The 22,532-nt window shown below is 40.3% G+C and overlaps 1 protein-coding gene across 1 annotated transcript in view; it reads left to right on the top strand.

The window, feature by feature from the left end:
- Window positions 1-22,532, top strand: part of megf6a (multiple EGF-like-domains 6a) — a 128,936-nt gene that overhangs the window by 57,045 nt on the left and 49,359 nt on the right. Inside the window, exons 13-18 of the mRNA XM_076277017.1 lie at window positions 967-1,134; window positions 1,308-1,439; window positions 2,023-2,151; window positions 2,741-2,869; window positions 3,134-3,268; window positions 3,356-3,490. Of these exons, the coding sequence (XP_076133132.1) occupies window positions 967-1,134; window positions 1,308-1,439; window positions 2,023-2,151; window positions 2,741-2,869; window positions 3,134-3,268; window positions 3,356-3,490 (828 nt within the window). The remainder of the gene's footprint in view (window positions 1-966; window positions 1,135-1,307; window positions 1,440-2,022; window positions 2,152-2,740; window positions 2,870-3,133; window positions 3,269-3,355; window positions 3,491-22,532) is intronic.

Below are 22,532 nucleotides of genomic sequence, written 5' to 3'. Positions count from 1 at the left end.
TAGCCTCACGGAGAGCCCAAAGAAAAACTTACTGATATTCATCTTTTTCCCATTCCAACTTCCCCTCCCTAACCATGCTTTACTTTTCAGGCTTGGCTAAAGTCATTAATCATCTTTGATTTCAACAATATTTTAAAATAATCTATTTCAATCTATTGCTTTGGGAATTCATTTGGGAGGCATGTTGTTATAGCTTTTAACTTCTGGTAATGTTACCGTTATTGCATCTAACTTTTATTTTTTTTCACCGTTGCTAAAACACTAAACTTCATTCTCTGAACCCAATGCTCAGTTGCTTGAACACATGTATTGAATCGATCACTCTTTTGGCAAAACTATAAACAGTTTTCATCTAGTAAAACACAATTTGCAGATCTCATTGACTGTTTTTGCAAAACTCCAAACACATTTACATTGTAGGCTGTAGACTGTAATGTATTTCTCATTTACAGTACTGTAAGTGAGTGTCTGTCTTTTTCAGTACCTTTTCCAATACTTTATTTTTACTGCATTTACAGTAGCCTAAATGTTGTAGGTTGTTATGAAATCTTTTTTCCTTTGTTTTTTTTGTGTGTTTGTTTTGTTTTTGTTTTTTAGATGCAAAATGAATTTACTGCAGTGTGTAACAACTGCTCAGTAGTGTTTTCATGTTGACTGCTTTGTAAATGATCTGAAGACATTATTTGGTTTTGAGCACAGGTACAACTGTTTTGAGGCAATTGTTCAGTTTTGCAAGAAGTGTCAGAGGTTTTGTGAATGTAGTTTGAGAATGGAGGTTTGTGTTTACATTTTTGAAAAAAGGGTGGAAGGGTTAAAAAAAATATGGTTTAGCAATTGTGAAAAACTGTAACTTTTGACTGTTACTCACTGTTACATCTGACTCAACTATAACATCTGTTTTGTAAAGACGCATGCTGTGTAAACTCTGCATTCTCATAGTGACCATATTGAACGTGTCTCTCTCAGCCCTGGAAGGTTCCGTGGAGGCCTTGTCCAGCCGGCGTGCGGTGGAGCGCAGGCTGCCTCAAATCACTCTGCTGCGGGACTTCGCTCAGCCGCTGGAGCGCTATGATGACTACGAGGAGGATGGCCTGGGAGAGCTGCGTGCCGAGAGCACACTGTCAGAGAAATTTGGCAAGTCTGCTTCACAAAACGCCACATTGCACCCCTTGTCCCTGCCATTAATATTCTAACTGTTGAGTTGCGAAATCCTGGAAGAGCAAACGCTAGCAGACCCAGTTAGTGCTAATGTAATTCCGCTCACAGAGTGCCACCCCCGTCTCTCTCTCTCTCTACCTTTTCAACAGTTTGCTTAGATGACACGTTTGGCCATGACTGCAGTTTGACCTGCGAGGACTGCTCCAATGGAGCCTTGTGTAATCTCGAGCAAGATGGCTGTGATTGTCCTGATGGCTGGACAGGAATCATCTGTAACCAGAGTGAGTTCAGTGTGAAAATTTAACATGTAGTCAAGAAATAAGTCAAGCAGCAGCAAGCAAGCAGCCTGTGTATTAATATTGGCATTAAAGGAGAATTCCGGTGATTTTTCACATAGATCTCTGTTTCTGGAGGTCACCGAGTACTGTCGGCACGAAAAAAACAAAAACAATCGGTTCTACTCAGCTTGAGTTGCTGCAGCCAATGGCTAGAGCTGCCAGGAAGCTACAGTGCTACACTCTGGGGGCATGAACTTGGGGGCTCATGAGCATGCCCCCAGAGTGTAGCACTGTAGCTCTAGCTGTTGGCTGCAGCAACTCGACCTAGGTATAACTGATTGTTTTCTATATTTTTTTATTTACAGTACTCGGCAATCCAGCAGGTCAACCATGTAGCTGTGCTAATTACACAATTTGTGAGGGAAGAGATATCCATAACTTAAATGATCTCCATCTGGTAAAAGTCAAACAGATATTTCTTTGAGCCAGAACTCGCACAGTGAACAACCTGGATATGCATGGAGGAAAGGTCTAGTCATAATGCTGGACGCTACTTTGAAATCTGTCATGTCTGCACCCAATCCAGCCTGCCCGGATGGCATGTTCGGGAGGAACTGCTCCTTCAGCTGTAAGTGCAAGAATGGTGCCACGTGTGATGCAGTGAGCGGGCAGTGCCGGTGCCCACCTGGGGTCAGTGGAGAGATGTGCCAGGATGGTGAGTCAAGTGGAACATGCCTCTTTCATTTAGGTCAATACTTCAAACACTGTGTATAATAGTCTAGCAGGAGTAGTAGGTTCCCATGCACCAGCTTGGCATTGTTTTATAAACTGTTATTTTAGGACCCTAATATATGTCAGAGCAGACGTGTGGTTCTGTTCGTTTTCGGGATGGTTTGGGTAGACTCTTGTTGCTATTCCCGCAAATGGGTTCACTGTCGTCTGTTGGAGACTCGCTAGGTTTTCATTGGGTTTATACTGTTGGAAGTTCATCCAGAATTCAGTTTGATGTGGTTGGATTGGCCATTACCAAATCACACAACTCTCCTTTAAAGTAGAATGCTTTTTTAGGCTTTTACCTAAACCAAACCAAACTGACTGATTGGTGTTCCAGAAGGGTGGCTAGGGTACGAGTATCTCTTACAGGGTCTGGACATGTGTATTTGAGGTAATGCCAGCTCTTAAAAGCATTTTACAAATCAGACGCATTTTTTGATAAATGCAATGTTCTATGGATAAAGTTATAGTTCCTTAATATGTGAAGTAAAATCATGATGGAGGGGAAATTACATTGCTGTTTATTTCAGGCTGCCCAAAGGGCTTTTATGGCAAGTATTGCAACAAGAGGTGCAACTGTGCCAATAATGGACGTTGCCATCGCACCTACGGGGCGTGCCTGTGTGACCCTGGACTATATGGAAGGTTCTGTCACCTACGTAAGTCTCACAATATAGTTTTTGCTTGTTTGTTTTTATGTCTCTTACTCTTGTATTTTGTTTCAAAAAAGAAAAATACTTTTTGACTACTACTGTATATTTCTGAATAGTTAGTGTTTGCAACCATGTTTGGTTATTTGGCTTGAGTTTGTCCTCCGTTTGAGTTTGTATGTTTAAACAGGTGTTTGATTTTGATCTGTACTTGTATTTGTCTCTCGTCTCCTCACCTGCTTGTGTGTATGTGTGTGTGTGTTTTGTGTCCAGCATGTCCTAAGTGGGCTTACGGTCCAGGCTGCTCCGAGGAGTGCAAGTGTGTGCAGCAGAACACTCTAGAATGTCACCGTCGTCATGGCACCTGTGTGTGCAAACCAGGCTACCAGGGCAAGACGTGCAGTGATGGTCAGTGTAACTGGTTAAGACAGAACTCTCTGACATTGGTAAACACTTCCTGGATGCTGTCACTCAACCTCTTATCTTCTATTTCAGAGTGTGAAAGTGGATATTATGGCGCTGGGTGTAAGAGGAGATGTGCCTGCCCATCTGGAGTGTCCTGTGATCATGTGACAGGGCTTTGTCAGCGCCAATGTCCTGCTGGTCTGCGTGGAGAAAACTGTGAACTGGGTAGGTGTTGAGTACTTGAATTACCGTGTGGAATTAACTCTTATCAGAGTTGAATTTAGTGCTCTTTAGGTATGATTTTGTGCTATTCTACAGAGTGTTACTCTATAAACTGTGTTTATATATAGTTGTACAAAAAATAGGGTAACTGAAGATTAATTGTACTCTACAGTTACTGATGAAGGCCTTTGTGATCCTTAGGGTTATGGTTATGTACAGGTAAGTACTTGTAAGTGTAAAACAACACTGATTTTGGCACTATGTAACAGTGAAGTATAACAGTAACAGTGCCTCTCCAGCAGTTCCCAACATTAAAGGAACAGTGTCTCTTTCCAACATTTCCCAACAGTATGGGAACAGGGTTTCACCAACAGTTCCCAGCATTAAAGGGACAGTGTCTCTTTCCAACATTTCCCAACAGTATGGGAACAGGGTTTCACCAACAGTCCCCAGCATTAAAGGAACAGTGTCTCTTTCCAACATTTCCCAACAGTATGAGAACAGTGTTTCACCAACAGTTCTCAACCGTATGGGAACAGTGTTTCACCAACAGTCTTTCCAACTGTAGAGGACCAGTGTCTCCTCTCCCAAGAACAACATTAAAGCTAAAGCTCCTGTTGACTCATTTTAAAGACTGAGGGATGTGGTTGGAGTCATTGCACTCATTACTCATGTTAACCCCTGGCAACCGCTGTGCAAGCCTGGAACGGACCTCATGCATGTCCGGGTTTTGGGTTCCGGGTCCGGGCCGGATCACAGCCAGAACTCCCTTGGAAACAACTGCCACAAAGCCGGTGGTCTGCATCTCCTTGTCAGTACTTGATTCCCTTTACGAGAACTCATCAATATGTTTTACAAGCCAGATTTTGTCTCTTCCTCCCTTTTTGACCTTTCAATGAGAGCCACATGAAAAAGCTTGCTCTAATATTAAAGGATAATTCCGGCATTTAGCACTTTAAGTCCCTTTTCTGGTTTGTTTTGGATGAACTAGAGTGGTGGACACCGAAATTCTGACGATGGGTCCTGTCTCGACTATCTGACTCGTTTTGAATTGCCTTTGACTGGCTGGCTATGGGCATGCACAAACATGTCCTTAAAACAACCCTTAATGTTCGTTTTCGAAACTGTGCAACTCACCGAGTGGTTAGTGGTGGTGTTAGTGGTTAGTGGTTTGTGGCAATAGCACTTGGGAGTACTTCGACCTAGCGTAGTAATATTAACTAGAATTGCGGTTCCGAGGAACTGCAAGAGTGGGTTTGATCTGGGGCACGGAACTCGGCCTCATCCAAGGATTCCAACGGTACCTCATTTATGAAAATCGGGCACACGGATCAAAAGTTATCTGCATCAACGCAACATCCAATAAGCTAAAACGCATAAATAACGTGGTTGCTATGCTGGTTGCTAGGGCAATCATGCTGGTTGCTCAGGTGGTCGCTAGGTTAGAGGGCAGTGCCTCCTGAGAGGCCTGAAGGGTCAGTTCTGAGGTTGTTGACTGCTGAAACCGAAAAATGGACTGCATTTTCTTAAAAGACAATGTGACTGAAGTGCGGGCAAAGTTTGCACAGAAATGTACGATTTTTCCCACCCTCATCGACCTTGTCATAAAACTTGTTTAAATGATCACACGACGCCTCCTTGCTGCTTTGTCGTCTACATCAGCCTTTCTCAAACTTCTTTGACCTGAGGCCCAGTCAAGGCATACTTTGGGGTCAAAGGGCCCACCTACATGAACCCACCCCCTCCTCCCACCCCCCATCAAATTGTAATAAAATCATCACCATTATTATTTTTTTTATACTATATTGCTATACATGCACTTCAAAACAGTCAATGTTTAAAGTGCTAAGATTGTTCACAAAAGTTTGTGAAAGCATGCACATCAGAGTACTGCTTTACTAATGTAAAATATAATTAGGCCTACACTAGTTTCATTGTTTTTGCATTGTTGCATGATTGATATGCTATTTAATTACATTTCATTTGAATGCCTGAATGTAAGAATTCAGGAAACACAATACCAGCTTTTAACATTTCAGTTGTTTACTAGTTTATGTAAATCACATAACACATGAACTGTTTACATACTACTGATAGCCCATTACTGTACACAATAATACTGTGCCCATTCATTAACATTAAACATCAGGCGTCTTGTTTACACATTTAAACCATATTTTCACTTCGAAATTCGCTTCCAAATTGTAGTAACTACATCTACGAAGTCTAAGGAAGATATCTATGAACATACTACATGGTTAAGATACATTTTGACAGAACTACAGACTTCGTGAAAGTAGCCTAGTAGCCCTACATAAAAGGCTCAATTAACTTCATTGCAAAATCGCGGTTGGTCTGTTTACACACTAAAACCATATTTACACTTCGAAATTCGCTTCCAAATTGTAGTAACTACATCTACGAAGTCTAAGGAAGATATCTATGAACATACTACATGGTTAAGATACATTTTGACAGAACTACAGACTTCGTGAAAGTAGCCTAGTAGCCCTATATAAAAGGCTCCATTAACTTCATTGCAAAATCGCGGTTGGTCTGTTTACACACTAAAACCATATTTACACTTCGAAATTCGCTTCCAAATTGTAGTAACTACATCTACGAAGTCTAAGGAAGATAAAACTGTAGTCTGTTCAACGATAAGATACATTTTGACAGAACTACAGACCTCGTAAAAGTAGTACCTAAAATTAGTGTGATAAATGGCCATCACGTAGCCTAAAGCATATAGCACTAGCATGACAACAGCAAATAGCTAACGTTTACGTTAGCCTGACTTACTTATCGTTGACGTTGACCCGTTGACGTTCTTTTTAATAAACTGCCTGTAGAGTTCTGAATGCTTCGCTTTACATGTAGATACCCTCATTATGCTACGGTGTAAGTGTGTTGCTATTTGGAGCCTTGGTAGCTATTTATATTTACTACGTTTAGCTAGTTCAAGTGCTCTGGTTCAAGCATCGTTGTGTTTGGTGGGTCAGGTGACGAGCCGTCGGATCACAGCACAGCACCCAGAATGCATTGCAACACACCGTCTTAAAGGGACTCATCGTTAGGTCGGCTTTAAATCGCATACAGAACCTATAGCAATATAACGTTGTCTGTAAGCTCCACAGATCGTGGCAAGACAATTGAATTGATTGTGGACTTCTTGCCGGGCAATGATGAGTAACTTAACATGAATGTGTCAGGTGTGTAATGTGTGGATGTGCATAATATCTGTATGAAAGTGTGTTTCTCAATGTAATAATCTATACAACTGTACACATACATGACTAAGTTTGAATAGAGCATGCTGGGCATAGGACTGGGCTGAATGGATTGGTAAAATACTTTATTTTTTTTTTTATTTTTTTAATGACCTATATGAACATGGTTTGGCTTTAAAAAAAAGATGAGACAGCGCTTTGCGCTGTCTCATCTTTTTTTACATGACCTTTACAACTGGTGCTGGCAAGGCATTGAACTGGGCTGAATGGATTTGGAAAATATATATATATATATTTTTTTTAATGACCTGTATCAACATGGTTTGGCTTTAAAAAAAAGATGAGACAGCGCTTCGCGCTGTCTCATCTTTTTTTACATTACCTTTACACTTAGTGCTGGCAAGGCATTAAACTGGGCTTCATTCAAGGATTCCAACGGTACCTCATTCATGAAAATCGGACATACTGGTCAAAAGTTACATGCACACACCTTCATATACACAGACAGCCCAGCCCAGCCCATTAGAGCTCTGCCAGGTGGCTTAGAACTCTTCCAGGTGCAAGCTTAAGCAATTAGAGCTGTGATGTCACAATCGAAATTTGAATTCTGAACATTCCGCCATTCATTTCAATGGGCCCAAAAAACGCAGAAAAACGGGAATACCGCGAAAACGACAAGGGCCAGCGACACGAAATCAACAAGCAAGTTACACCGGTTCGGGCCTGAATTTTTGGAGTTCGAACCGCGTCGATAGCTCAAACGGTCTAGGAGCAGTAGTTCGGCCAAAAAGTGGGTGAATAGGAAGATATAATAATAATAATAACTAGAATTGCGGTTCCGAGGAACTGCAAGAGTGGGTTTGATCAGTGGCACAGAACTCGGCCTCATCCAAGGATTCCAACGGTACCTCATTTATGAAAATCGGGCACACGGATCAAAAGTTGTCTGCATTAACGCAACATCCAATAAGCTAAAACGCATAAATAACATGGTTGCTATGCTGGTTGCTATGGTGGTCGCTAGGTTGACATTACAGGGGTGGTTTCTAGGTTGTTGCTAGGGTAATTAGTTAGTTGCTAGTAAGCCATCTTAAGCTGACTGCATAAAGTGATTATTTTAAGAGATACATTTTCAAACCAGAACTGTGTATAGGTCATGGTTAAAAACGTATCAGAGTCTCAGAAATAATCACGTAATGCAGCCAGTTTAAGATTTTTTAAGAAGTCAGATTTTTTTAAAGGCAATCAAATTTCTGCTGACTCTCTTCTGGCTGCGGTTAAAGGCCAGCGCCTCCTGAGAGGCCTGAAGGGTCAGTTCTGAGGTTGTTGGCTGCTGGAACCGAAAAAAGGACTGCATTTTCTTAAAAGACAATGTGACTGAAGTGCGGGCAAAGTTTGCACAGAAATGTACGATTTTTCCCACCCTCATCGACCTCGTCATAAAACTTGTTTAAATGATCACACGACGCCTCCTTGCTGCTTTGTTGTCTACATCAGCATTTCTCAAACTTCTTTGACCTGAGGCCCAGTCAAGGCATACTTTGGGGTCATAGGGCCCACCTACATGAACCCACCCCCTCCTCCCAACCCCTATCAAATTGTAATGATATCACAATTATTATTAGTGGGTTTGATCCAGCAAGACCACAGCATGGCTTTGCCATGCTGTGGGCTTGCGGAGCAAGCCCACTATTGTTCTTCTTAAGTTTTCTTATTAGTGGGTTTGATCCAGCAAGACCACAGCATGGCTTTGCCATGCTGTGGGCTTGCGGAGCAAGCCCACTATTGTTCTTCTTAAGTTTTCTTATTATTATTATATCTTCCTATTCACCCACTTTTTGGCCGAACTACTGCTCCTAGACCGTTTGAGCTATCGATGCGGTTCGAACTCCAAAAATTCAGGCCCGAACCGGTGTAACTTGCTTGTTGATTTCGTGTCGCTGGCCCTTGTCGTTTTCGCGGTATTCCCGTTTTTCTGCGTTTTTTGGGCCCATTGAAATGAATGGCGGAATGTTCAGAATTCAAATTTCGATTGTGACATCACAGCACTAATTGCTTAAACTTGCACCTGGAAGAGTTCTAAGCCACCTGGCAGAGCTCTGATGGGCTGGGCTGGGCTGTCTGTGTATATGAAGGTGTGTGCATGTAACTTTTGACCAGTATGTCCGATTTTCATGAATGAGGTACCGTTGGAATCCTTGAATGAAACCCAGTTCAATGCCTTGCCAGCACTAAGTGTAAAGGTAATGTAAAAAAAGATGAGACAGCGCGAAGCGCTGTCTCATCTTTTTTTTAAAGCCAAACCATGTTGATACAGGTCATTAAAAAAAATATATATATATTTTCCAAATCCATTCAGCCCAGTTCAATGCCTTGCCAGCACTAAGTGTAAAGGTCATGTAAAAAAAGAGGAGACAGCGCGAAGCGCTGTCTCCTCTTTTTTTTAAAGCCAAACCATGTTCATATAGGTCATTAAAAAAATAAATAAATAAAGTATTTCACCAATCCATTCAGCCCAGTCCTATACCCAGCTAGCACCATTTGAACTTAGTCATGTGTACAGTTGTATAGATTATTACATTGAGAAACACACTTTCATACAGATATCATACATATCCACGCAGCATTACTAATCAAGTTACTCATCGTTGCCCAGCAAGAAGTCCACAATCAATTCAATTGTCTTGCCACGATCTGTGGAGCTTACAGACAACGTTATATTACTACAGGTTCTGTGTGCTATTTAAAGCCGACCTAACGCTGAGTCCCTTCTAGACGGTGTGTTGCAATGCATTCTGGGTGCTGTGCTGTGATTCGACGGCTCGTCACCTGACCCACCAAACAACAACTCTCTGGGATGTGGCAAATATCGCGTAAAAACCTTGTTGCCGGAACAACAGGGAAAAGGCAACAGGATAGCAGCACGAAAGATACACAGGATACACAGGATACACACGGAATTTTGATGGACGTCCTTATCAGTCTAAGGTCTAACTTATAAACGTGTCGGGTCAACGTCAACGATAAGTAAGTTAGGCTAACGTAAACGTTAGCTATTTGCTGTTGTCATATGCTAGTGCTATATGCTTTAGGCTACGTGATGGCCATTTATCACACTAATTTTAGGTACTACTTTTACGAGGTCTGTTGTTCTGTCAAAATGTATCTTATCGTTGAACAGACTACACGGTTATCTTCCTTAGACTTCGTAGATGTAGTTACTACAATTTGGAAGCGAATTTCGAAGTGTAAATATGGTTTTAGTGTGTAAACAGACCAACCGCGATTTTGCAATGAAGTTAATGGAGCCTTTTATGTAGGGCTTCTAGGCTACTTTCACGAAGTCTGTAGTTGTGTCAAAATGTATCTTATCTATGAACAGACTACATGATTATCTTCCTTAGACTTCGTAGATGTAGTTACTACAATTTGGAAGCGAATTTCGAAGTGTAAATATGGTTTTAGTGTGTAAACAGACCAACCGCGATTTTGCAATGAAGTGAATATGGAGCCTTTTATGTAGGACTACTAGGCTACTTTCACGAAGTCTGTAGTTCTGTCAAAATTGATCTTATCTATGAACAGACTACATGGTTATCTTCTTTAGACTTTGTAGATGTAGTTATTACAGTTTGGAAGCGAAATTCGAAGTGCAAATATGGTTTAAATGTGTAAACAAGACGCCTGATGTTTAATATATGTTAATGAATGGGCACAGTATTATTGTGTACAGTAATGGGCTATCAGTAGTATGTAAACAGTTCATGTGTTATGTGATTTACATAAACTAACAACAGAAATGTTAAAAGCTGGTATTGTGTTTCCTGAATTCTTACATTCAGGCATTCAAATGAAATGTAATTAAATAGCATATCAATCATGCAACAATGCAAAAACAATGAAACTAGTGTAGGCCTAATTATATTTTACATTAGTAAAGCAGTACTCTGATGTGCATGCTTTCACAAACTTTTGTAAACAATCTTAGCACTTTAAACATTGACTGTTTTGAAGTGCATGTAGGCAATATAGTATAAAAATAATAATTGTGATATCATTACAATTTGATAGGGGTTGGGAGGAGGGGGTGGGTTCATGTAGGTGGGCCCTATGACCCCAAAGTATGCCTTGACTGGGCCTCAGGTCAAAGAAGTTTGAGAAATGCTGATGTAGACAACAAAGCAGCAAGGAGGCGTCGTGTGATCATTTAAACAAGTTTTATGACGAGGTCGATGAGGGTGGGAAAAATCGTACATTTCTGTGCAAACTTTGCCCGCACTTCAGTCACATTGTCTTTTAAGAAAATGCAGTCCTTTTTTCGGTTCCAGCAGCCAACAACCTCAGAACTGACCCTTCAGGCCTCTCAGGAGGCGCTGGCCTTTAACCGCAGCCAGAAGAGAGTCAGCAGAAATTTGATTGCCTTTAAAAAAATCTGACTTCTTAAAAAATCTTAAACTGGCTGCATTACGTGATTATTTCTGAGACTCTGATACGTTTTTAACCATGACCTATACACAGTTCTGGTTTGAAAATGTATCTCTTAAAATAATCACTTTATGCAGTCAGCTTAAGATGGCTTACTAGCAACTAACTAATTACCCTAGCAACAACCTAGAAACCACCCCTGTAATGTCAACCTAGCGACCACCATAGCAACCAGCATAGCAACCATGTTATTTATGCGTTTTAGCTTATTGGATGTTGCGTTAATGCAGACAACTTTTGATCCGTGTGCCCGATTTTCATAAATGAGGTACCGTTGGAATCCTTGGATGAGGCCGAGTTCTGTGCCACTGATCAAACCCACTCTTGCAGTTCCTCGGAACCGCAATTCTAGGCTAGGCTTATTCTAGGCTAGGCTAATTCTAGGCTTTGCCATGCTGTGGGCTTGCGGAGCAAGCCCACTATTGTTCTTCTTAAGTTTTCTTATTATTAGTGGGTTTGATCCAGCAAGACCACAGCATGGCTTTGCCATGCTGTGGGCTTGCGGAGCAAGCCCACTATTGTTCTTCTTAAGTTTTCTTATTATTATTATATCTTCCTATTCACCCACTTTTTGGCCGAACTACTGCTCCTAGACCGTTTGAGCTATCGATGCGGTTCGAACTCCAAAAATTCAGGCCCGAACCGGTGTAACTTGCTTGTTGATTTCGTGTCGCTGGCCCTTGTCGTTTTCGCGGTATTCCCGTTTTTCTGCGTTTTTTGGGCCCATTGAAATGAATGGCGGAATGTTCAGAATTCAAATTTCGATTGTGACATCACAGCACTAATTGCTTAAACTTGCACCTGGAAGAGTTCTAAGCCACCTGGCAGAGCTCTGATGGGCTGGGCTGGGCTGTCTGTGTATATGAAGGTGTGTGCATGTAACTTTTGACCAGTATGTCCGATTTTCATGAATGAGGTACCGTTGGAATCCTTGAATGAAACCCAGTTCAATGCCTTGCCAGCACTAAGTGTAAAGGTAATGTAAAAAAAGATGAGACAGCGCGAAGCGCTGTCTCATCTTTTTTTTAAAGCCAAACCATGTTGATACAGGTCATTAAAAAAAATATATATATATTTTCCAAATCCATTCAGCCCAGTTCAATGCCTTGCCAGCACTAAGTGTAAAGGTCATGTAAAAAAAGAGGAGACAGCGCGAAGCGCTGTCTCCTCTTTTTTTTAAAGCCAAACCATGTTCATATAGGTCATTAAAAAAATAAATAAATAAAGTATTTCACCAATCCATTCAGCCCAGTCCTATACCCAGCTAGCTCCATTTGAACTTAGTCATGTGTACAGTTGTATAGATTATTACATTGAGAAACACACTTTCATACAGATATCATACATATCCACGCAGCATTACTAATCAAGTTACTCATCGTTGCCCAGCAAGAAGTCCACAATCAATTCAATTGTCTTGCCACGATCTGTGGAGCTTACAGACAACGTTATATTACTACAGGTTCTGTGTGCTATTTAAAGCCGACCTAACGCTGAGTCCCTTCTAGACGGTGTGTTGCAATGCATTCTGGGTGCTGTGCTGTGATTCGACGGCTCGTCACCTGACCCACCAAACAACAACTCTCTGGGATGTGGCAAATATCGCGTAAAAACCTTGTTGCCGGAACAACAGGGAAAAGGCAACAGGATAGCAGCACGAAAGATACACAGGATACACAGGATACACACGGAATTTTGATGGACGTCCTTATCAGTCTAAGGTCTAACTTATAAACGTGTCGGGTCAACGTCAACGATAAGTAAGTTAGGCTAACGTAAACGTTAGCTATTTGCTGTTGTCATATGCTAGTGCTATATGCTTTAGGCTACGTGATGGCCATTTATCACACTAATTTTAGGTACTACTTTTACGAGGTCTGTTGTTCTGTCAAAATGTATCTTATCGTTGAACAGACTACACGGTTATCTTCCTTAGACTTCGTAGATGTAGTTACTACAATTTGGAAGCGAATTTCGAAGTGTAAATATGGTTTTAGTGTGTAAACAGACCAACCGCGATTTTGCAATGAAGTTAATGGAGCCTTTTATGTAGGGCTTCTAGGCTACTTTCACGAAGTCTGTAGTTGTGTCAAAATGTATCTTATCTATGAACAGACTACATGATTATCTTCCTTAGACTTCGTAGATGTAGTTACTACAATTTGGAAGCGAATTTCGAAGTGTAAATATGGTTTTAGTGTGTAAACAGACCAACCGCGATTTTGCAATGAAGTGAATATGGAGCCTTTTATGTAGGACTACTAGGCTACTTTCACGAAGTCTGTAGTTCTGTCAAAATTGATCTTATCTATGAACAGACTACATGGTTATCTTCTTTAGACTTTGTAGATGTAGTTATTACAGTTTGGAAGCGAAATTCGAAGTGCAAATATGGTTTAAATGTGTAAACAAGACGCCTGATGTTTAATATATGTTAATGAATGGGCACAGTATTATTGTGTACAGTAATGGGCTATCAGTAGTATGTAAACAGTTCATGTGTTATGTGATTTACATAAACTAACAACAGAAATGTTAAAAGCTGGTATTGTGTTTCCTGAATTCTTACATTCAGGCATTCAAATGAAATGTAATTAAATAGCATATCAATCATGCAACAATGCAAAAACAATGAAACTAGTGTAGGCCTAATTATATTTTACATTAGTAAAGCAGTACTCTGATGTGCATGCTTTCACAAACTTTTGTAAACAATCTTAGCACTTTAAACATTGACTGTTTTGAAGTGCATGTAGGCAATATAGTATAAAAATAATAATTGTGATATCATTACAATTTGATAGGGGTTGGGAGGAGGGGGTGGGTTCATGTAGGTGGGCCCTATGACCCCAAAGTATGCCTTGACTGGGCCTCAGGTCAAAGAAGTTTGAGAAATGCTGATGTAGACAACAAAGCAGCAAGGAGGCGTCGTGTGATCATTTAAACAAGTTTTATGACGAGGTCGATGAGGGTGGGAAAAATCGTACATTTCTGTGCAAACTTTGCCCGCACTTCAGTCACATTGTCTTTTAAGAAAATGCAGTCCTTTTTTCGGTTCCAGCAGCCAACAACCTCAGAACTGACCCTTCAGGCCTCTCAGGAGGCGCTGGCCTTTAACCGCAGCCAGAAGAGAGTCAGCAGAAATTTGATTGCCTTTAAAAAAATCTGACTTCTTAAAAAATCTTAAACTGGCTGCATTACGTGATTATTTCTGAGACTCTGATACGTTTTTAACCATGACCTATACACAGTTCTGGTTTGAAAATGTATCTCTTAAAATAATCACTTTATGCAGTCAGCTTAAGATGGCTTACTAGCAACTAACTAATTACCCTAGCAACAACCTAGAAACCACCCCTGTAATGTCAACCTAGCGACCACCATAGCAACCAGCATAGCAACCATGTTATTTATGCGTTTTAGCTTATTGGATGTTGCGTTAATGCAGACAACTTTTGATCCGTGTGCCCGATTTTCATAAATGAGGTACCGTTGGAATCCTTGGATGAGGCCGAGTTCTGTGCCACTGATCAAACCCACTCTTGCAGTTCCTCGGAACCGCAATTCTAGTTATTATATCTTCCTATTCACCCACTTTTTGGCCGAACTACTGCTCCTAGACCGTTTGAGCTATCGATGCGGTTCGAACTCCAAAAATTCAGGCCCGAACCGGTGTAACTTGCTTGTTGATTTCGTGTCGCTGGCCCTTGTCGTTTTCGCGGTATTCCCGTTTTTCTGCGTTTTTTGGGCCCATTGAAATGAATGGCGGAATGTTCAGAATTCAAATTTCGATTGTGACATCACAGCACTAATTGCTTAAACTTGCACCTGGAAGAGTTCTAAGCCACCTGGCAGAGCTCTGATGGGCTGGGCTGGGCTGTCTGTGTATATGAAGGTGTGTGCATGTAACTTTTGACCAGTATGTCCGATTTTCATGAATGAGGTACCGTTGGAATCCTTGAATGAAACCCAGTTCAATGCCTTGCCAGCACTAAGTGTAAAGGTAATGTAAAAAAAGATGAGACAGCGCGAAGCGCTGTCTCATCTTTTTTTTAAAGCCAAACCATGTTGATACAGGTCATTAAAAAAAATATATATATATTTTCCAAATCCATTCAGCCCAGTTCAATGCCTTGCCAGCACTAAGTGTAAAGGTCATGTAAAAAAAGAGGAGACAGCGCGAAGCGCTGTCTCCTCTTTTTTTTAAAGCCAAACCATGTTCATATAGGTCATTAAAAAAATAAATAAATAAAGTATTTCACCAATCCATTCAGCCCAGTCCTATACCCAGCTAGCTCCATTTGAACTTAGTCATGTGTACAGTTGTATAGATTATTACATTGAGAAACACACTTTCATACAGATATCATACATATCCACGCAGCATTACTAATCAAGTTACTCATCGTTGCCCAGCAAGAAGTCCACAATCAATTCAATTGTCTTGCCACGATCTGTGGAGCTTACAGACAACGTTATATTACTACAGGTTCTGTGTGCTATTTAAAGCCGACCTAACGCTGAGTCCCTTCTAGACGGTGTGTTGCAATGCATTCTGGGTGCTGTGCTGTGATTCGACGGCTCGTCACCTGACCCACCAAACAACAACTCTCTGGGATGTGGCAAATATCGCGTAAAAACCTTGTTGCCGGAACAACAGGGAAAAGGCAACAGGATAGCAGCACGAAAGATACACAGGATACACAGGATACACACGGAATTTTGATGGACGTCCTTATCAGTCTAAGGTCTAACTTATAAACGTGTCGGGTCAACGTCAACGATAAGTAAGTTAGGCTAACGTAAACGTTAGCTATTTGCTGTTGTCATATGCTAGTGCTATATGCTTTAGGCTACGTGATGGCCATTTATCACACTAATTTTAGGTACTACTTTTACGAGGTCTGTTGTTCTGTCAAAATGTATCTTATCGTTGAACAGACTACACGGTTATCTTCCTTAGACTTCGTAGATGTAGTTACTACAATTTGGAAGCGAATTTCGAAGTGTAAATATGGTTTTAGTGTGTAAACAGACCAACCGCGATTTTGCAATGAAGTTAATGGAGCCTTTTATGTAGGGCTTCTAGGCTACTTTCACGAAGTCTGTAGTTGTGTCAAAATGTATCTTATCTATGAACAGACTACATGATTATCTTCCTTAGACTTCGTAGATGTAGTTACTACAATTTGGAAGCGAATTTCGAAGTGTAAATATGGTTTTAGTGTGTAAACAGACCAACCGCGATTTTGCAATGAAGTGAATATGGAGCCTTTTATGTAGGACTACTAGGCTACTTTCACGAAGTCTGTAGTTCTGTCAAAATTGATCTTATCTATGAACAGACTACATGGTTATCTTCTTTAGACTTTGTAGATGTAGTTATTACAGTTTGGAAGCGAAATTCGAAGTGCAAATATGGTTTAAATGTGTAAACAAGACGCCTGATGTTTAATATATGTTAATGAATGGGCACAGTATTATTGTGTACAGTAATGGGCTATCAGTAGTATGTAAACAGTTCATGTGTTATGTGATTTACATAAACTAACAACAGAAATGTTAAAAGCTGGTATTGTGTTTCCTGAATTCTTACATTCAGGCATTCAAATGAAATGTAATTAAATAGCATATCAATCATGCAACAATGCAAAAACAATGAAACTAGTGTAGGCCTAATTATATTTTACATTAGTAAAGCAGTACTCTGATGTGCATGCTTTCACAAACTTTTGTAAACAATCTTAGCACTTTAAACATTGACTGTTTTGAAGTGCATGTAGGCAATATAGTATAAAAACTAGAATTGCGGTTCCGAGGAACTGCAAGAGTGGGTTTGATCTGGGGCACGGAACTCGGCCTCATCCAAGGATTCCAACGGTACCTCATTTATGAAAATCGGGCACACGGATCAAAAGTTATCTGCATCAACGCAACATCCAATAAGCTAAAACGCATAAATAACGTGGTTGCTATGCTGGTTGCTAGGGCAATCATGCTGGTTGCTCAGGTGGTCGCTAGGTTAGAGGGCAGTGCCTCCTGAGAGGCCTGAAGGGTCAGTTCTGAGGTTGTTGACTGCTGAAACCGAAAAATGGACTGCATTTTCTTAAAAGACAATGTGACTGAAGTGCGGGCAAAGTTTGCACAGAAATGTACGATTTTTCCCACCCTCATCGACCTTGTCATAAAACTTGTTTAAATGATCACACGACGCCTCCTTGCTGCTTTGTCGTCTACATCAGCCTTTCTCAAACTTCTTTGACCTGAGGCCCAGTCAAGGCATACTTTGGGGTCAAAGGGCCCACCTACATGAACCCACCCCCTCCTCCCACCCCCCATCAAATTGTAATAAAATCATCACCATTATTATTTTTTTTATACTATATTGCTATACATGCACTTCAAAACAGTCAATGTTTAAAGTGCTAAGATTGTTCACAAAAGTTTGTGAAAGCATGCACATCAGAGTACTGCTTTACTAATGTAAAATATAATTAGGCCTACACTAGTTTCATTGTTTTTGCATTGTTGCATGATTGATATGCTATTTAATTACATTTCATTTGAATGCCTGAATGTAAGAATTCAGGAAACACAATACCAGCTTTTAACATTTCAGTTGTTTACTAGTTTATGTAAATCACATAACACATGAACTGTTTACATACTACTGATAGCCCATTACTGTACACAATAATACTGTGCCCATTCATTAACATTAAACATCAGGCGTCTTGTTTACACATTTAAACCATATTTTCACTTCGAAATTCGCTTCCAAATTGTAGTAACTACATCTACGAAGTCTAAGGAAGATATCTATGAACATACTACATGGTTAAGATACATTTTGACAGAACTACAGACTTCGTGAAAGTAGCCTAGTAGCCCTACATAAAAGGCTCAATTAACTTCATTGCAAAATCGCGGTTGGTCTGTTTACACACTAAAACCATATTTACACTTCGAAATTCGCTTCCAAATTGTAGTAACTACATCTACGAAGTCTAAGGAAGATATCTATGAACATACTACATGGTTAAGATACATTTTGACAGAACTACAGACTTCGTGAAAGTAGCCTAGTAGCCCTATATAAAAGGCTCCATTAACTTCATTGCAAAATCGCGGTTGGTCTGTTTACACACTAAAACCATATTTACACTTCGAAATTCGCTTCCAAATTGTAGTAACTACATCTACGAAGTCTAAGGAAGATAAAACTGTAGTCTGTTCAACGATAAGATACATTTTGACAGAACTACAGACCTCGTAAAAGTAGTACCTAAAATTAGTGTGATAAATGGCCATCACGTAGCCTAAAGCATATAGCACTAGCATGACAACAGCAAATAGCTAACGTTTACGTTAGCCTGACTTACTTATCGTTGACGTTGACCCGTTGACGTTCTTTTTAATAAACTGCCTGTAGAGTTCTGAATGCTTCGCTTTACATGTAGATACCCTCATTATGCTACGGTGTAAGTGTGTTGCTATTTGGAGCCTTGGTAGCTATTTATATTTACTACGTTTAGCTAGTTCAAGTGCTCTGGTTCAAGCATCGTTGTGTTTGGTGGGTCAGGTGACGAGCCGTCGGATCACAGCACAGCACCCAGAATGCATTGCAACACACCGTCTTAAAGGGACTCATCGTTAGGTCGGCTTTAAATCGCATACAGAACCTATAGCAATATAACGTTGTCTGTAAGCTCCACAGATCGTGGCAAGACAATTGAATTGATTGTGGACTTCTTGCCGGGCAATGATGAGTAACTTAACATGAATGTGTCAGGTGTGTAATGTGTGGATGTGCATAATATCTGTATGAAAGTGTGTTTCTCAATGTAATAATCTATACAACTGTACACATACATGACTAAGTTTGAATAGAGCATGCTGGGCATAGGACTGGGCTGAATGGATTGGTAAAATACTTTATTTTTTTTTTTATTTTTTTAATGACCTATATGAACATGGTTTGGCTTTAAAAAAAAGATGAGACAGCGCTTTGCGCTGTCTCATCTTTTTTTACATGACCTTTACAACTGGTGCTGGCAAGGCATTGAACTGGGCTGAATGGATTTGGAAAATATATATATATATATTTTTTTTAATGACCTGTATCAACATGGTTTGGCTTTAAAAAAAAGATGAGACAGCGCTTCGCGCTGTCTCATCTTTTTTTACATTACCTTTACACTTAGTGCTGGCAAGGCATTAAACTGGGCTTCATTCAAGGATTCCAACGGTACCTCATTCATGAAAATCGGACATACTGGTCAAAAGTTACATGCACACACCTTCATATACACAGACAGCCCAGCCCAGCCCATTAGAGCTCTGCCAGGTGGCTTAGAACTCTTCCAGGTGCAAGCTTAAGCAATTAGAGCTGTGATGTCACAATCGAAATTTGAATTCTGAACATTCCGCCATTCATTTCAATGGGCCCAAAAAACGCAGAAAAACGGGAATACCGCGAAAACGACAAGGGCCAGCGACACGAAATCAACAAGCAAGTTACACCGGTTCGGGCCTGAATTTTTGGAGTTCGAACCGCGTCGATAGCTCAAACGGTCTAGGAGCAGTAGTTCGGCCAAAAAGTGGGTGAATAGGAAGATATAACTAGAATTGCGGTTCCGAGGAACTGCAAGAGTGGGTTTGATCTGGGGCACGGAACTCGGCCTCATCCAAGGATTCCAACGGTACCTCATTTATGAAAATCGGGCACACGGATCAAAAGTTATCTGCATCAACGCAACATCCAATAAGCTAAAACGCATAAATAACGTGGTTGCTATGCTGGTTGCTAGGGCAATCATGCTGGTTGCTCAGGTGGTCGCTAGGTTAGAGGGCAGTGCCTCCTGAGAGGCCTGAAGGGTCAGTTCTGAGGTTGTTGACTGCTGAAACCGAAAAATGGACTGCATTTTCTTAAAAGACAATGTGACTGAAGTGCGGGCAAAGTTTGCACAGAAATGTAAGATTTTTCCCACCCTCATCGACCTTGTCATAAAACTTGTTTAAATGATCACACGACGCCTCCTTGCTGCTTTGTCGTCTACATCAGCCTTTCTCAAACTTCTTTGACCTGAGGCCCAGTCAAGGCATACTTTGGGGTCAAAGGGCCCACCTACATGAACCCACCCCCTCCTCCCACCCCCCATCAAATTGTAATATCATCACAATTATTATTTTTTTTATACTATATTGCTATACATGCACTTCAAAACAGTCAATGTTTAAAGTGCTAAGATTGTTCACAAAAGTTTGTGAAAGCATGCACATCAGAGTACTGCTTTACTAATGTAAAATATAATTAGGCCTACACTAGTTTCATTGTTTTTGCATTGTTGCATGATTGATATGCTATTTAATTACATTTCATTTGAATGCCTGAATGTAAGAATTCAGGAAACACAATACCAGCTTTTAACATTTATGTTGTTTACTAGTTTATGTAAATCACATAACACATGAACTGTTTACATACTACTGATAGCCCATTACTGTACACAATAGATTAGTATCTTCAAATAGTCAAGGTTGTTGACTGCTGAAACCGAAAAATGGACTGCATTTTCTTAAAAGACAATGTGACTGAAGTGCGGGCAAAGTTTGCACAGAAATGTACGATTTTTCCCACCGTCATCGACCTTGTCATAAAACTTGTTTAAATGATCACACGACGCCTCCTTGCTGCTTTGTCGTCTACATCAGCCTTTCTCAAACTTCTTTGACCTGAGGCCCAGTCAAGGCATACTTTGGGGTCAAAGGGCCCACCTACATGAACCCACCCCCTCCTCCCACCCCCCATCAAATTGTAATATCATCACAATTTTTTTTTTTTTTATACTATATTGCTATACATGCACTTCAAAACAGTCAATGTTTAAAGTGCTAAGATTGTTCACAAAAGTTTGTGAAAGCATGCACATCAGAGTACTGCTTTACTAATGTAAAATATAATTAGGCCTACACTAGTTTCATTGTTTTTGCATTGTTGCATGATTGATATGCTATTTAATTACATTTCATTTGAATGCCTGAATGTAAGAATTCAGGAAACACAATACCAGCTTTTAACATTTCAGTTGTTTACTAGTTTATGTAAATCACATAACACATGAACTGTTTACATACTACTGATAGCCCATTACTGTACACAATAATACTGTGCCCATTCATTAACATTAAACATCAGGCGTCTTGTTTACACATTTAAACCATATTTGCACTTCGAAATTCGCTTACAAATTGTAGTAACTACATCTACGAAGTCTAAGGAAGATATCTATGAACATACTACATGGTTAAGATACATTTTGACAGAACTACAGACTTCGTGAAAGTAGCCTAGTAGCCCTACATAAAAGGCTCAATTAACTTCATTGCAAAATCGCGGTTGGTCTGTTTACACACTAAAACCATATTTACACTTCGAAATTCGCTTCCAAATTGTAGTAACTACATCTACGAAGTCTAAGGAAGATATCTATGAACATACTACATGGTTAAGATACATTTTGACAGAACTACAGACTTCGTGAAAGTAGCCTAGTAGCCCTACATAAAAGGCTCCATTAACTTCATTGCAAAATCGCGGTTGGTCTGTTTACACACTAAAACCATATTTACACTTCGAAATTCGCTTCCAAATTGTAGTAACTACATCTACGAAGTCTAAGGAAGATAAAACTGTAGTCTGTTCAACGATAAGATACATTTTGACAGAACTACAGACCTCGTAAAAGTAGTACCTAAAATCAGTGTGATAAATGGCCATCACGTAGCCTAAAGCATATAGCACTAGCATATGACAACAGCAAATAGCTAACGTTTACGTTAGCCTAACTTACTTATCGTTGACGTTGACCCGACACGTTTATAAGTTAGACCATAGACTGATAAGGACGTCCATCAAAATTCCGTGTGTATCCTGTGTATCTTTCGTGCTGCTATCCTGTTGCCTTTTCCCTGTTGTTCCGGCAACAAGGTTTTTACGCGATATTTGCCACATCCCAGAGAGTTGTTGTTTGGTGGGTCAGGTGACGAGCCGTCGAATCACAGCACAGCACCCAGAATGCATTGCAACACACCGTCTAGAAGGGACTCAGCGTTAGGTCGGCTTTAAATAGCATACAGAACCTTTAGTAATATAACGTTGTCTGTAAGCTCCACAGATCGTGGCAAGACAATTGAATTGATTGAGGACTTCTTGCTGGGCAACGATGAGTAACTTGATTAGTAAAGCTGCGTGGATATGCATGATATCTGTATGAAAGTGTGTTTCTCAATGTAATAATATATACAACTGTACACATGACGAAGTTCAA

Source organism: Alosa pseudoharengus, unplaced genomic scaffold, assembly GCF_046254945.1.
Source record: "Alosa pseudoharengus isolate Yale_2024_CS ecotype anadromous, Long Island Sound unplaced genomic scaffold, YU_APseudo_1.1 YU_APseudo_1.1_scf_9, whole genome shotgun sequence".
NCBI classification, from domain to species: domain Eukaryota; kingdom Metazoa; phylum Chordata; class Actinopteri; order Clupeiformes; family Clupeidae; genus Alosa; species Alosa pseudoharengus.
Note: the sequence above shows the minus strand (reverse complement) of the source record. Positions and strands in the feature narration are given on the sequence as shown.